The 16,776-nt window shown below is 38.7% G+C and overlaps 1 protein-coding gene across 1 annotated transcript in view; it reads left to right on the forward strand.

Annotated features, from left to right (window-relative positions):
* The window catches only part of pcca (propionyl-CoA carboxylase subunit alpha), a 42,189-nt gene that overhangs the window by 7,555 nt on the left and 17,858 nt on the right, over positions 1 to 16,776 (forward strand). The window contains exons 6-11 of the mRNA XM_061911132.1: positions 4,662 to 4,715; positions 5,549 to 5,680; positions 9,200 to 9,236; positions 13,070 to 13,148; positions 16,334 to 16,436; positions 16,599 to 16,693. Coding sequence (XP_061767116.1) covers positions 4,662 to 4,715; positions 5,549 to 5,680; positions 9,200 to 9,236; positions 13,070 to 13,148; positions 16,334 to 16,436; positions 16,599 to 16,693 — 500 coding nt within the window. The remainder of the gene's footprint in view (positions 1 to 4,661; positions 4,716 to 5,548; positions 5,681 to 9,199; positions 9,237 to 13,069; positions 13,149 to 16,333; positions 16,437 to 16,598; positions 16,694 to 16,776) is intronic.

A 16,776-nucleotide genomic window follows, 5' to 3' on the forward strand; every position in this document is an offset into this window, starting at 1 on the left:
TATAATGTGAGCCTCCAGCAGCAAGAGCTATTCGGACCGATAAAGCGAAAATTTCCCCATTAATTTGAGCGAGGATGAAAGATTCGTGGATGAGGAAGTTTAGAGTGAAGGCCTAGAAAAAAAAAAAGAAGGCGAGGGCAAGTGAGAGCGATTCAGATGTTTTTAGACACATTTACTAGGATAATTCTGGGAAATCCCTTATCTGCCTATTGTGTTGCTAGTGTTTTAGTGAGTTAAAGAGTACCTTAAAGTTGGAGGGGTGTGGCCTCGGGTGTTTTGACGCCAGAGTCTCTGAGAGAAGTCACAGCAGCAGGACGACGCTGGCTCTGCTGATCTCCGGTAGGGGCGACTTATTTCCACAATTTTCTCACCGAAAACTGCCGGTTGACACGTAGTCGTGATCCATGTTCGCTTGACTGTTCTGATCCATAGTAAAGCTTCACCTCCAGGAATTTTAAACAAGGAAACACAGTGTGTTTGTGTGGCTAAAGCCTAAAAGCTTCTCCATTATTAATTGAACAAATTGCAAAAGATTCAGCAACACAGATGTCCAAAATACTGTGTAATTGCACGATGAAAAGAGATGACTTTTAGCCGTAAATGGTGCTGAGCTAATATGTCCCCTCCAACCAATAAGGTCACAAAAACGCGTCATCATCGCGTCATCATTCCGCGACGTTTTCAACAGGAAATTCCGCGGGAAATTCCATCAAACCATCCATTTTCTCCCGCTTATTGCCTTTTGGGGTGGCGGGGGGCGCTGGTGCCTATCTCAGCTACAATCGGGTGGAAGGCGGGGTACACCCTGGACAAGTCGCCACCTCATCGCAGGGCCAACACAGATAGACAGACAACATTCACACTCACATTCACACACCTGGGCCAATTTAGTGTTGCCAATCAACCTATCCCCAGGTGCATGTCTTTGGAAGTGGGAGGAAGCCGGAGTACCCGGAGGGACCCCACGCATTCACGGGGAGAACATGCAAACTCCATACAGAAAGATCCCGAGCCTGGGTATAAAAAGGACCTTCGTATTGTGAGGCAGACGCACTAACCCCTCTGCCACCGTGAAACTCCGCAGGGAATTTAAAATTGTTATTTAGTAAACTAAACCGGCCGTATTGGCATGTGATGCAATGTTAAGATTTCATCATTGATATATAAACTATCAGACTGTGTGGTCGGTAGTAGTGGGTTTCAGTAGGCCTTTTTATACCCAGGATAGTTTTTAATTGACCACCCATTTTTTGAAAGAGGTTTACATAGTCCACCACAACCATGTTTATCATGATATTATGTATTCTTCAATGTTTCCGTTAAATGGTTTTCAAAAATGAGCACAGGATGATGAAGAAATAAAACATATCCAAAGCCAAGCAAAAAACAGAGTTCAAAACAGTATGGGGGAAGTTTCTATGGCAATAAAAGTCCACGACAAAGGATATGATACCACTGTGGTCAAGCCTACTCAGCTCATAATGTGTTTTATTTAAAGTAATACGACATCTGATTACTTCTGACAAATATAAAGCCCAGCCTGTAGAAAAGTTTCTTGTATACTGGTACTATATACAGTTGTCCCTTGCCACATGGCGCTTTGAAGTTCGCAGATTTTTTAAAAGCACTTTTTTTATTTTCTGGCCTAACTTAAGCAAACGCACGTGTGGAGCAGGGGCATGACTAGGTTTGAAGAACAGGGGGGACTTGGCTCCCAGAAGGTACCTGTAATGCGAGTGCAAGATCAATACATCTTTGCACTTGCAAGATCTTTTCACTCGCAACCTTTTGGCATTTATATTAAAATTACACAACAAACACTGAATACATCTAAATGGTTCAAAGTGTAAGTGTAAGAAATATTTAGTCATCTTTAGTAAGTATGAGATGGCCCAAACACATAAGAACAGTGTTGTTGCATAAAAAAGCTAGCAGGCAACTGGTTAACAGGGAAACAATGCACAGATGATATTAGTGTAAACCAACTTGCATAGTACTACACAGTTGACCTAAAAACAGAGGAGATTCTGGTGGAAAGAAACTTTCTTGCCTGGAAAACAGGGGCCTGATGTCCACCCGAAGTCATGTTGCATGTGCACAACCTCTTTGATTCAGAACGTTTGCACTTGCAAGATTTTTTTGTTTACAACGTGTTGTTACTGTATTAGAATTACACAGCAACTGAAGAAATTGAAATAGTTGAAAAGCAATATTGTTAGTTTCTTGTTATTACTGTACTAGTAATTTAAGGCATTTAGACCACAGGGGTCAAATTCAAGGCCTACAGGCCACACATGGTCAGTAGGGATGGGTGATATGGAAACTTGCCATTTGCGGTGAAAACGATCAAAGTGAAGATAAAACGCACCCATAGAACTCCATCTTTTTGACTGAGTCTGTCAGTGCATCCAGTCTTCAGAGCCTCCAAAACACTACTCTAAAATAACACTAAGGCTAATAAACTACCATAAATTGAGTTTAAGCAGCACACCTATACTGCAAAGCTGTAGTAGTGTGCCTGCAGTTTTGCGAACACACTGAAAGTAGCCTTTGTCTTGCTTGACCTTGCTAAGGTAACAGTGAAAACATGGACTGGATTTTCAGTATATGTCGTATATATTGTTGCAGGCGTTACTGGTGGAACAAATTGGATTGGATAATAAGCGCTGAAAAAGAGTCTTCAAATTATTCGTATTCATAGTGAATAATGACAGGTGTGGAGACATGAGGCAGACTGGACACATTTTGACTTGAAACAAATGATAAATGTGGACAAATAAACACTGAAGTGCCGCTCCACAAGGGGTACTTCAAAACATAGCGAGCAAGCGGCTGTAGGCAATGTTTTATCCATCCATCCATCCATCCATTTTCTACCGCTTGTCCCATTTGGGGTTGCTGGAGCCTATCTCAGTTGCATTCGGGCCATAACCCTGGACAAGTCGCCACCTCATCGCAGGGCCAACACAGAAAGACAGACAACATTCACACTCACATTCACACATTAGGGCCAATTTTAGTGTTGCCAATCAACCTATCCCCAGGTGCATGTCTTTGGAAGTGGGAGGAAGCCGGAGTACCCGGAGAGAACCCACCCAGTCACAGTGAGAACATGCAAACTCCACACAGAAAGATCCCGAGCCCGGGATTGAACCCAGGACCACTCAGGACCTTCGTATTGTGAGGCACATGCCCTAACCCCTGTTCCACTGTGCTGCCCAAGAAAATATATATATTTTTCAAATTCAAGACAATGTTATGTTATTTTTACTGGTACACAGAATGATTAATGCATGAACGTCACCTTGTTCAAAGAACAAACACCAATACAGTGCATGAACTCATAACAAATTACACACCTGAAAATCAGTGTGACTTCTCCTGTTGCTGTATTCATAATACGCCGATAGGGAGAAGTTTTTATTCACACAATGAGTCATGTGTGTCTTGACCTCTGCAGCGGAGGCTCCACCGAACCCATAGGGTTCGAGCAAACCCAGGTTAAGAACCACTGGTCTGGGAGCTATATGAAGACCGATCATTTAGCAACTTCTAAATCAGAATTGTTTTCCTCCACAGCGACAAGTAAACTAAGTTTCTTACAAATATCATCCCTGCAGGACGAGGAATAACTAAACATCACTAGCTTCACTACACACTGTAGGAGGATACAATAGCTAACCCCTAACAGCAAGCTGGCGTTCCTAAATGTAAACAAATGTAACATACATCGACTGTATCCATACAAGTACAAGAGTCATATCTAGTTGCAATGATTACACCGATATTTTTTATTATCACAAACTCTTTTGTCATTTTCAATTTTTTAAAAAGTCTAGAAATATGTACCTGGACAACAGGAGAACTTGAATTATGATCAATGTATGATCCTGTAACTACATAGTATTGGGTTGATATCAAAATGTGTAGTATCACCTAAAACTATTGTCAAGTATCCAAACAACCAAATAATAAGTGCCTTTTACATTTTAACATAAGTGTATGTAGAAACCAAGCAGATATTAACAGTAAATGAACAAGTAGATTAATAATGCATTTTGGGGCGGTATAGCTCGGTTGGTAGGGTGGCCGTGCCAGCAACTTGAGGGTTGCAAGTTCGATCCCTGCTTCCGCCATCCTAGTTACTGCCGTTGTGTCCTTGGGCAAGACACTTTACCCACCTGCTCCCAGTGCCACCCACACTGGTTTAAATGTAACTTACATATTGGGTTTCACTATGTAAAGTGCTTTGAGTCACTAGAGAAAAAGCGCTATATAAATATGATTCACTTCACTTCACATTTTCTACTGCTTGTTCCTCATAATTTTGACAAAGAAATAGAATGGGAAATGACACAACATGTTACTGCATATATCAGCAGCCATATTAGCCTTTGTTTGCTTACTTACCACTAAAATAGTAGTTGTCTAGTATATGTTACTATCTTGTTCATTGACACAATTATTTTTTGATTGCAATAAGAAAGATTTTCTGTTAAATTAAAGCCAATATTTTTTTTGTGGTCCCCTTTATTTTGATAGGTATCAAAGTATCAAAATAAGTTTTGGTACCGGTACCTGTACCAAAATATTGGTTTTGGGACAACCATGCAAGGATAGAATTAAAATAATCTCCCTATGATTTGTTTTTCTTTATCCAGGTTCACCCGGGGTATGGATTTCTCTCTGAAAACAAAGAGTTTGCCAAGAGGCTGGTGAGTGCATTCCTCAATTGTAAAACTAAACGTCAACAATAAAATAACCAGTAACAAAACTATACATTTAGTTCTTGATGAATATCTGTATTGTGACCCACTTGAAATTTCGGACTGAATTTTGAAGATACAACAAAAAGCAATGTTTTAAAAATAGTTACCGAACATTGAACAATAAATACAGTAGATGGACAGTTATTTAGTCTCCGTACAGTAAACTTAATTGAATTGATTAAAGACGTTTATTATTTTCATCAATCAATCAAAGTTTATTTATACAACCCTTAATCACAATTGTCTCAAGCCACAACGACATCCTCGGCTCAGATCCCACATCAGGGCAAGAAAAAACAACGCAATCGGCACAATGAGAAACCTAAAAGGGGGCCACAGATCGGCGGACCCCCCCATCCTTGGCGACCGGTGCAATGGATGTTTCTCAAAACATTGTGGACACACTGTTTGGCTGTTGAATTTTAAGGTTCATACTGTAGTTGTTCCTCCGCAATGCCAAAAAACTGTATATCCATCCATCCATCCATTTCCTACCGCTTGTCCCTCTCTGGGTTGCGGGGGTGATTGTTTACCAAAACCCAGAGCTGAAGATACATTTCTCTTTTTAATACTATTACTGTTGGTTATTAGATTTTCTTGTGGCTAGACAATACTGTAGGTTTTGTTTGGATCGGCCAAAAATAAAATATATTTCTTTAATGTAAGTATTAACATTTCATTAAAAACCAATACGGTTTGGTCAAGCCATAATGGGGCTTGATTTCGCGCTCTGTTAAAAAGTGGCAAAAAAGATTGTATTCTTGTTTGTGTGTTTCTAGGCAAACGAGGGTGTGACATTTATTGGCCCAGACACTCATGCTATCCACGCAATGGGGGACAAAATTGAGAGCAAGCTGATTGCGAAGGCTGCCAAGGTCAACACTATCCCAGGATTTGATGGCGTGGTCAAGGTATGGCAGAGCACTAACATCGCTAAGTTGGCAACACCGAGTCTTCCTGCTCTTTCTTCTTATTTTCCGGCCGATAAAACGGTTTCAATTAGATTTGTAAAGGGTTATAATATTCAGAAAATGTTTTGTATGTATTAAACCCCCTACTCCCATCCGTCAAATCCCCCTTCTCATGGGGCCTTTTTTTTTTTGCTGCGCATTCTCAGAGGCTTAATGTAAAAGACTTGTGTAGATTCCTGATTAAAAGACAGCCTATTCTCAAATCCAGAAACATAGTACACACAAAAATATGAAGATGTTCACACGTATGAATCTAGGCACATTTCTCTTGTACATCTTAATCAATGTGGGATTGAGCATAAATGTTGGAGAGGCTAGCCCCTCCCTCTCCACGCCTTCATAAAGACCGTTGAAAACGTGCGTGCGTGCGTGCGTGCGTGCGTGTGTGTGTGTGTGTGTGTGTGTGTGTGTGTGTGTGTGTGTGTGTGTGTGCGTGCGTGTGCGTGCGTGCGTGTTATTTTATTAATGCAAATGGAACCAAAAAGTATTGATAACCACTTCAGCAAAAACGTTTTGGTCCCATTTATCATATCATAATATCATGATAACATTTTTATGAAAGTGAATTACTCCCTTCTTTTCCTTATTTTATTTTATTTGATGTATTTTAATAATGCAAATGGAACCAAAAACTATTGATAACCACTTCATCAAAAAAATTTGGTCCCATTTATCATATCATAATATCCTGATGACATTTTTATGAAAGTGAATTACTCCCATCTTTTTCTTGTTATTTTCATGTCCAACCTCTATAAATAATGGTTAGAGCAGGGGTAGGGAACCTATGGCTCTAGAGCCAGATGTAGCTCTTTTGATGACTGCATCTGGCTCTCAGATTAATCTTATATGACATTGCTTAACAAAATAAATAATAAATAATTCCCCTTGTAATCAGTGTTAAAAATAACGTTCAAAATATAAAAAACTGTAATGCATTTTTATCCATCCATCCGTTTTTCTACCGCACCTGTTCAAGAAGTCAACAATGGTAAGAAGTATTTTATTCATTATTAGTTAGCTTCAGAATAAAAATGGTATTAAAAAAAATAACAGACATGTTCTACCCTAATGTTGGTTTTACATAAAAATGCACACATTTAGTTGTATTCAGTGTTAAAAATATATTATATGGCTCTCACAGAAATACATTTTAAAATATTTGGCTTCCATGGTTCTCTCAGCCAAAAAGGTTCCCGACTCCTGGGTTAAAGCATATGAATTTAAGTAAAAAAAAAACAAAAAAAACGCCAAAGACATCTTTGCGTCACCTGTTGTAAAGGTCACCGCACGTCACTGGTCCAAATACAAAACATTTCCTCATGCAAAGGTTCGGGCCACCCCGAAAAAAGAACAAAACAATGCAGACTAAAAATGTTCCTTTGGTCGCACTTTAGACACCCTTGGGTTAGTATTGAGAACTAGTTTAGTGCTTTCAAAAGAAAGAATGCAGATAAATTAGTTTATACATTCTGTGTCAAAAGGACTATTTACGCTGTCCACTTTTCTCTTCTTACAGAGCGCCATGTTTATGTAATGGTCTGTTGTCTCGACTTGTTGCTCTCTATTATCTCTCTCCATTTGTGCAACGCAGTTAGTGGTCAGAGGAAGGAAGGGATGGCAGAACAGTATTTTCCAGACTATAGAGCGCACCGGGATATAAGCTCCACCCACTAAATTTTAGAAGGAAAAAATATTATGCATATATTAGCTCCACCAGACTATAAGCCGCAGATTAATATTTGGTAAAATTAGTTATTTACACAAGCATTTTGTATATGTTTATCTACATACTTTGTTTCCAAACGGTGCCTGTCACACCGCTGATCAAACATAACAGAAGGCATCGCCATGGTCCCACTAGCTGCAAAAGCTGGGTCTCTAATCAGCTAAACGGACTCTTTAAGTCCAAAGTGATGTTTTGGTGAATTTACACAACTGAAACAATACAAAAAGAATGTTGTTGTTAATTAGTAATACTAACAAAGACACTTTTAAACTTGTTTGAACTTTGAAGTTTAAGTTTATTTCGAACATGTATAAAGTTTCAATATGATACATCACATGTACACTTTTTTCTTTCCTTACATGTCCGAAATTGCAGCGGATGCTGGTAACGCTAGTTTCATTACATAACCATAGAACGTACAAATAACAATCTGACAGACATCACACATGGGACATTTAGTAAGTAGGAATTGTTTAAGTTATGCTGTAAAACTTACAAACGTTGCTTGGAGTGATAAATGAAAATTTCATACGAGTAGAAATGCTATGGATGGCTGTAAGACCAAGTGTCAACTATAATTCCGTTCGGTGTCAAAAAAAATTAAATTGCTCACTTGCAGTACGCAAACTCATTTAAAAGATGGCGCCATAGCACAAACAATAACACACCTATTCAGTGGGTTTTATTTTAAATGATCGACTCCATTTTATAAGCCGCAGGCTTTAAAGTCGAGGAAAAAGTAGTGGCTTATAGTCCAGACTTTACGGTGCTGTAGAAAACGGGGACTTATTGTTCTTCTTTCCTTTCTAGCGCTCACTTGTCTCTGTCCTACCTCTGCATAAGTCTCACTCGTTTCTTTCTTATTTTAGTGGATATCACTCATTCTTTTGTGTCACTCGCTACGCTTCTCTCTCATCTCTCTCTATATTTAGATTCCCCATGTTTACTGCCTGAAGTGCACAGATATGAATGCCATTGGCCCAGCAGTATCATATGGGCTTGTTATACTCTGATCTAACGAACCAGTACCGTAAAAGCGGCACCGGTCGAATTTGAAGCACTCCGTCATATACTTAAAATACCTAAATAAATAATTGACTACAGGTCTCGGTCCCTATGGGACGGCGTCCTGGGTCTGGTCTCGCACCGTGGTTCGCCAATTAGTGATCCCTGCACTCAGCCACCTGTGTGGCTGTTTATGTGCATGCACATACACAAAGCCAAGGCCAAAAGTTAAATCCACCTTTAGTTATATTGTGTAAATGACAGTGAAAAAACAATCAAAGAAATCACCAAATAATTCCTCTTTCTCTGAAAACACATTTTGCATCATTTACAAATTCTTCTAATACTGCTAAAGCCGTCATGTTTTTTACGGTAATGATTTGCCATTGCTTTGTGTGTCTGATGTGCACATCACTCAGCTTGAGGACTAATTGTTTTCACATTTGTTTATTGAAACAGTGTCATTAAAGGATCAAAAGCATGTAGAAACATGCATATACCAGCCATGAAGTTGGCATGAGGCCCCGCACATTCCCACATTCATTTCACTCTTGATACGTCAGAACTTTGCTGTAAAAGAGTGCGTATGCCACGTTTTTGTGCGTATGCATTGCAATACACACCCTTAATACATGAAGCTCCAGGTCAATTTGCAGTTATTGCATTCATTGCAGAGTTATCAATAATATTCCCATTTTTTTAACCAAAACCATTGTCTGTTATAGACTGTCGAGGAAGCTGTGAAAATAGCACAGAATGTTGGTAAGTATCCAGCTGACTGCAGTTCATTTGTGTCTTTTCAAACCCATTTCGCTATCAAGAGCTGGTATAACAGTAAAGAGCACATGTAATAGTATATAAATGCCTTAATTTTTTTTTCATTCAATTATTTCAATTGCATTTCAATTACAGTGGTACCTCAGTTTTTATTAGTAGAGTTGTGGACTCGAGGCAGACTTGAGTCACAACTTTGATGACTTTGGCCTCCCCTTAACTATGTCATCAGATAATTGCAACTCTCCTTGGACTTTGACATCACTGAATCAGGACTTGACGCGGACTTAAGCATTACAACGTCATAAGACTTGAGAGTTTAGGTGAGGATCGCCTGCAAATGTGTCCTTGGCTGTATTATTAAAAATGTATTTTGAAGTCGATATAGTTGTGATTATTTTGCCGATGTGATAATTTCGCATTGAGGCATAATCCTCGGGTCATGTGCCAGCGGCCACCAATCAGTGTCAAAGATAGCATGCAACAATATTGTGACAGTAATTATTGACGTCTTTGAGTACTCGCTCTCTTAAGAAAGTCCTTTGCAACCTCATTTGACATTATCGTATGAGCGTGGTTGAAAACAGGCGAGAAATTTACTACACAACGAGCTGTCCAAACTCGCGGCCCCCTAAAATTTAGAACACAAGACAAAGGTAAGCGAAACACACACTAACTAATTATATACCGTGGGGGAATTATAAACAATAACTAACAATAAACACATCACAAAAGAAAACTCTATACTGTACAAATTGCTACGCAAAATACAATGGGAAACTGGAATTCCCCTGATACATTGGTGCAGGCGTAGGAAGCTGTATTTTCATTTGCCTTTATTTTCATTGAAAATTTATTTAAGAAACATTTTCATTATTAGCTCAGTTTATTTATTTTAGTGCAGCATAAGTGTATATGTTGGCCCTGCAAAGAGGTGGCGACTTGTCCAGGGTGTACCCCGCCTTCTGTCTGAATGCAGCTGGCTTAGGCTCCAGCACCCCCCAAACTCGCACTCGTCGAAAGGCAACCTTACCCAAGCAAAAACAATGCATGATTTATGTTTGGGAGTCTTTGATACCAATTTCCTTGACTCAGCCACACGAAAAAGTTGTAGGCCTCCATACTTTTCCAAGTTGTTGTCTGTTTTGTCGTATAGAATGACGCCTGGAGCACCGAGTAGTTCGACATGTATGGGAACGCGACCAACGTTTAATCCTTAAAATCACTAAACAAATCTTATTTTGATACTGTATAGGGATATTTTCTATTGTATAGTTTGCATTTTTTGCTCATATCTGCTTTTTGTGGTAAGAATTAGCACCTTTGCATACTGTGTTTGCTGCACAGTTGCCATGTTGGTTTGGTGGCCCACCACTTCGTTCACTTTTGTTCATAAGTCTCGCGTCCGAATAGAACCTACAGTTTTCCATTACATAAAATAATTTCAGCTAATGATCTGGGAATCTGCAATTGTTTAAAATGTTTCCAAAAAAAGTTTCTCAACTCCAGTTTTGCTTTGAATATGTTAACTGAGTTCCATGGACCTCCTCAGTGTTCTGAGTATTTCAAAATAATTATTTTATGCTACCACAGAGAAGATATCCACTGAAGTGGGAAGTTAATAGCTTTGTTTAACTCAGACATTCTAAAATTCTCAACACCACTTATTAAAATGTTTGTGTAAATGTACGGTATATATATTTTAGGGCCCATACGTATAATTTTTAGCCAGTAAATATTTAGAATAGAATAAAAAGTACTTTTTTGATCCCTGGGGGAAATTCTGCACCACAGTTCGCTCACAATAGACAATAATAATAATAAATAACATATAACATATATTATCTACAAACCCCGTTTCCATATGAGTTGGGAAATTGTGTTAGATGTAAATATAAACGGAATACAATGATTTGCAAATCCTTTTCAACCCATATTCAAGTGATTATGTTACAAAGACAACATATTTGACGTTCAAACTGATAAACATTTTTTTTTTTGCAAATAAATAATCATTAACTTTAGAATTTGATGCCAGCAACACGTGACAAAGAAGTTGGGGAACATGGCAATAAATACTGATAAAGTTGAGGAATGCTCATCAAACACTTATTTGCAACATCCCACAGGTGTGCAGGATAATTGGGAACAGGTGGGTGCCATGAAGGGGTATAAAAACAGCTTCCCAAAAAATGCTCTGCGTTCACAAGAAAGGATGGGGCGAGGTACATCCCTTTGTCCACAACTTCATGAGCAAATAGTCAAACAGTTTAAGAACAATGTTTCTTAAAGTGCAATTGCAAGCAATTTAGGGATTTCAACATCTACGGTCCATAATATCATCAAAAGGTTCAGAGAATCCGGAGAAATCACCCCAGTAAGCGGCATGGCCGGAAATCAACATTGATTGACCGTGACCTTCGATCCCTCAGACGGCACTGTATCAAAAACCGATATCAATCTCTGAAGGATATCACCACATGGGCTCAGGAACACTTCAGAAAACCACTGTCACTAACTACAGTTTGTCGCTACATCTGTAAGTGCACGTGAAAGCTCTACTATGCAAAGCGAAAGCCATTTATCAACAACATCCAGAAACGCCGCTGGCTTCTCTGGGGCCGAGATCATCAAAGATAAACCGCTGCAAGGTGGAAAATTGTTCTGTGGTCTGTCGAGTCCACATTTCAAATTGTTTTTGGAAATATTCAACATCGTGTCATCAGGACCAAAGGGGAAGCGAACCATCCAGACTGTTATCGACACAAACTTCAAAAGCCAGCATCTGTGATGGTTTGGGGGTGCATTAGTGCCCAAAGCATTGGTAACTTACACATCTGTGAAGGCACCATTATTGCTGAATGGTACATACAGGTTTTGGAACAACATATGCTGCCATCTAAGCGCCGTCTTTTTCATGGACACCCCTGCTTATTTCAGCAAGACAATGCCAAGCCACATTCAGCACGTGTTACAACAGCATGGCTTTGTAAAAAAAGAGTGCGGGTACTTTTCTGGCCCGCCTGCAGTCCAGACCTGTCTCCCATCGAAAATGTGTGGTGCATTATGAAGCGTAAAATACGACAGCGGAGACCCCGGACTGTTGAACGACTGAAGCTCTACATAAAACTAGAATGGGAAAGAATTCCACTTTTAAAGCTTCAACAGTTAGTTTCCTCAGTTCCCAAACGTTTATTGAGTGTTGTTAAAAGAAAAGGTGATGTAACACAGTGGTGAACATGCCCTTTCCCTACTACTTTGGCACATGTTGCAGCCATGAAATTCTAAATTATTTATTATTTGCAAAAAAAAATAAAGTTTATGAGTTTGAACATCAAATATCTTGTCTTTGTAGTGCATTCAATTGAATTTGGGTCGAAAAGGATTTGCAAATCATTGTATTCTGTTTATATTTACATTCAACACAAATTCCCAACTCATATGGAAACGGGGTTTGTATATATGATATTGAATGAAATACAACTTGTGCACACAATCCTAGTTTTTATTTCAAATACTGTACTTTATTTGCCCAATCCCCTAGGCCCCTCCAGGATTCATACAATGTTCATGCTGATGTACTGTATGTAAACTTATGAGCAGAATTTTTGATATCTGGGAACACAATAGTCTTCATTGCAATTTAGTGTGGTGTGTTTTATAAGTTTACTTGTTTGTGAAAAAATATCCAGATTTTCAATATTAATACATTTATCAGAGCCATTAAATATTTATGTGCTCGTATAGTGAGTAATACTGGATGTTTGACAAAATACATATTTACTTTAAAATGTGTTGCTTGTGTTTTTTGTCTCTGGTAGGCTACCCAGTAATGATAAAAGCATCTGCGGGCGGTGGAGGAAAAGGAATGAGAATTTCATGGAATGATGAGGAAACAAGGTATCTGTCAAGTTTCTTATGAACTTTTTTTTTCATAATTATTTTACAATGTTTGGACTAGCACACGTATCAGGCATTATCAAATGTATACAGTACTTTATTTATTTTCAAACCGTTCTGTTTGGTCATACATACAAATAATCTGTATGCTTGCTGCAATGCAGCAAGAGAGCCTATAATTATTGCTGTTGATTTATTTGTATTTTATTTCGAATGCCACTGGACAGTAAGTTTAAGGGGGGAAACACAGGACACAAATACAAAAACATGGTGTAGACATTGACAGAAGAAAATAAGGAAAATAATTATGACAAGAGAAGACAGGAACAATATCAGATGCTGAAATCTGTTTGGACGACCTACGGATACAATAAGAGGGGAAAAAATTTTTCCTACAAAGTTTTACTTAGAATGAGAAAAAACTGACGCAGTTGTTACTAACCAATGGCTTACCTCCCTTTTTAACGTAAAAAATGTTAACAAAATAATAATATAATATTTAAAACCATTACTCACGACCGACAAGGGCTGGTCATAGGCACGGGTCTTAAGACCTAAAATCCATATTGCGATATGTAGTTACAAACTAAACTTAAAAATGCAGATTTTGTGCTTCTGGGTTCGCCCTTGTTCACAAACATATTATGATAGAAGTGTGGCGGATGTATCGTGAATGTGCTTCACAACACACCTGCTTTGCCAGAGAATAAGACGCAGCATAAGAGATTTAAGTTAAAGTTAAAGTACCAATGATTGTCACACACACACTAGGTATGGTGAAATTTGTCCTCTGCATTTGACCCATCCCCTTGATCTCCTCCTGGGAAGTGAGGGGTGCAGTGGGCAGCAGCAGTGCCGTGCCCGGGAATCATTTATGGTGATTTAACCCCCAATTCCAACCCTTGATACTGAGTGCCAAGCAGGGAGGCAATGGGTCCCATTTTTTTATAGTCTTAGGGCGGACACTCTAACCACTAGGCCACTGAGTAGGTGCAAAGTTTTGCCACGTGGATGGTATTTTTTGTGAAGAGAGGTATGCATTAAAAATTAAGGAGATCTATCAAATACAAGCAAGCATGAAAGGCAAAGTATTTTTATTCGTCATATTTGTCTTTAAAGGCCTATTAAAATGAGATTTTCTTATTTAAACGGGGATAACAGGTCCATTCTATGTGTCATACTTGATCATTTCGCGATATTGCCATATTTTTGCTGAAATGATTTAGTAGAGAACATCGACGATAAAGTTCACAACTTTTGGGCACTAATAAAAAAGCCTTGCCTGTACCCGGGGTAGCAGACGATGTGCGTGTGACGTCACGGGTTGTGGAGCTCCTCACATCCTCACATTGTTTAGAATCATGGCCACCAGCAGCGAGAGCGATTCGGACCGAGAAAGCAACAATTTCCCATTAATTTGAGCGAGGATGAAAGATTCGTGGATGAGGATAGTGAGAGTGAAGGACTAGAAAAAAAAAAGACGGCAGTGGGAGCGATTCAGATGTTATTAGACACATTTACTGGGATAATTCTGGAAAATCCCTTATCTGCTTATTGTGTTGATAGTGTTGTAGTGAGATTATACTGTTGTACCTGAAAGTAGGAGGGGTGTGGCCATGGGTGTGGTGACCGCCAGTGTCTCTGAGGGTAGCCACGCAGCTGCCTCTTTGACAGGTGCACAAGGAATGTAAACAAGGAAAACACCGGTTGTGTTTGTGTTGCTAAAGACAGCTGCAATACACCACTTCCCACCTACATCGTTCTTCTTTGACGTCTCCATTATTAATTGAACAAATTGCAAAAGATTCAGCAACACAGATGTCCAGAATACTGTGTAATTATGCGATTAAAGCAGACTACTTATAGCTGGGATCGGGCTGGAAAAAAATGTCCGCGTCATCAGACTGACGTTTTCAACAGGATACTTCGCGCGAAATTTAAAATTGCAATTTAGTAAACTAAAAAGGCCGTATTGGCATGTGTTGCAATGTTAAGATTTCATCATTGATATATAAACTATCAGACTGCGTGGTCGGTAGTAGTGGGTTTCAGTAGGCCTTTAAATGATGTATGATGTTTATTTAGCCTTTTTATTAGCCTATTTAACATGATAATGTCAGCAACCACCAACCATTTGTTGTATTTTGTAGTTTTGAAATCGAAAAAATTAATTCATAATTGAAAATTAAGTTAACAGAGAAAAAAATTAAGATTTTTGGCCAAAATTGCGCAGCCCTGAGTGGGGTACATTTTTCCATAAGAAACAATGTAAACCATCCAGCTTTGACAAAAGTCCTTATCTTAGTAAATGTTTGTACACTTTGAACACAATATAAAGCGCTATACAGTACTATATATCAAACAAACATAATAAGGGGGTGATGAATCAACTATATTTTGTTAAATAAGTCAAAACAACAACTAGCTGAATTGTCCTCTCTCGAAGCCGCCCTGCCGAAACACGCACACGCACACACACACACACACGCACACACACACACACACACACACACACACACTGTCAAACTCCTTAACTTAAACAGCCAGGTAGCTAAATAATGCTAAATAATTAAGAATTCAAAATATTCACTTTACCTTGTCGGTTAATTTTTTTGCCTTCAGCGGAAGGGTGGGGATGAAGGCAGCTTTAATAATGCTGTGGACACTATCTGAATGTTTCAAACCACACATTGTGTGTCCTTTGCTTTCTTAGTTCTTACATTCAGCTAACAAACCTAGAACAATGTTGTAAAAAACCCTGAAAAAAACCCACTTAAAAAGCGTACAAATTAGCACAGTAGCTAAAAGCCGCATTGTGCTGACTAAATGAGGAGTGAGCATGGAGATTGATCTGCCTGCCCACAAAATGGCTGCACTGCAGGCACACAATGGGTGGATGAAACGTTTGTACAACAAGACAAGGTTTGTAAACCAAAGCGTGTTTTTTTTTTGGTCTCTGTTTCATAAAAATAAATGTTTGTACAATGAAGTATTTGTAAATCAAGTTTCCATTGCACATGTAATATGTTTGCAGACAATACTTTTTTATGACAGTGTGACAAATTTAGAAAAGTTTAGTGATGTGGTTTAAAAATAAGTCAAACACTGCCTGATAAATATAAGATATTTCTAAACCATGACCTTCATAATGTTTAGTAATCACATTTTATGTCTGCTTATTACAGAGATGGCTTCCGATTCTCATCTCTGGAAGCAGCGTCAAGCTTTGGAGACGATAGGCTTCTTATTGAAAAATACATAGATAACCCGAGACACATAGAAATTCAGGTGCAGTAAGTGTTTGGTCTGATGTTGTTTTATAGTGATCTTGAACATTTTAGTATGCTGCAAGGATAGACTCTGACTGACTAATAATGTTTTTTTACTGATCTATTTGAATGCTCATTTAACATGTATTATTTCACTGATAAATTGTGCTTCTTCTCATAGGTGCTGGCTGATAAACATGGTAATGCACTTTGGTTAAATGAAAGAGAGTGCTCTATTCAGAGGAGGAACCAGAAGGTGGTGGAAGAAGCACCCAGGTTTGAACGAATGCAACTGTTTGTTTTGTTTTAAAATGTCAAATGTTAATCTTGCGAGATTGCCGTGACACAAGATATTGTCA

This window comes from Nerophis ophidion, linkage group LG09 (assembly GCF_033978795.1).
Source record: "Nerophis ophidion isolate RoL-2023_Sa linkage group LG09, RoL_Noph_v1.0, whole genome shotgun sequence".
Classification (NCBI taxonomy): domain Eukaryota; kingdom Metazoa; phylum Chordata; class Actinopteri; order Syngnathiformes; family Syngnathidae; genus Nerophis; species Nerophis ophidion.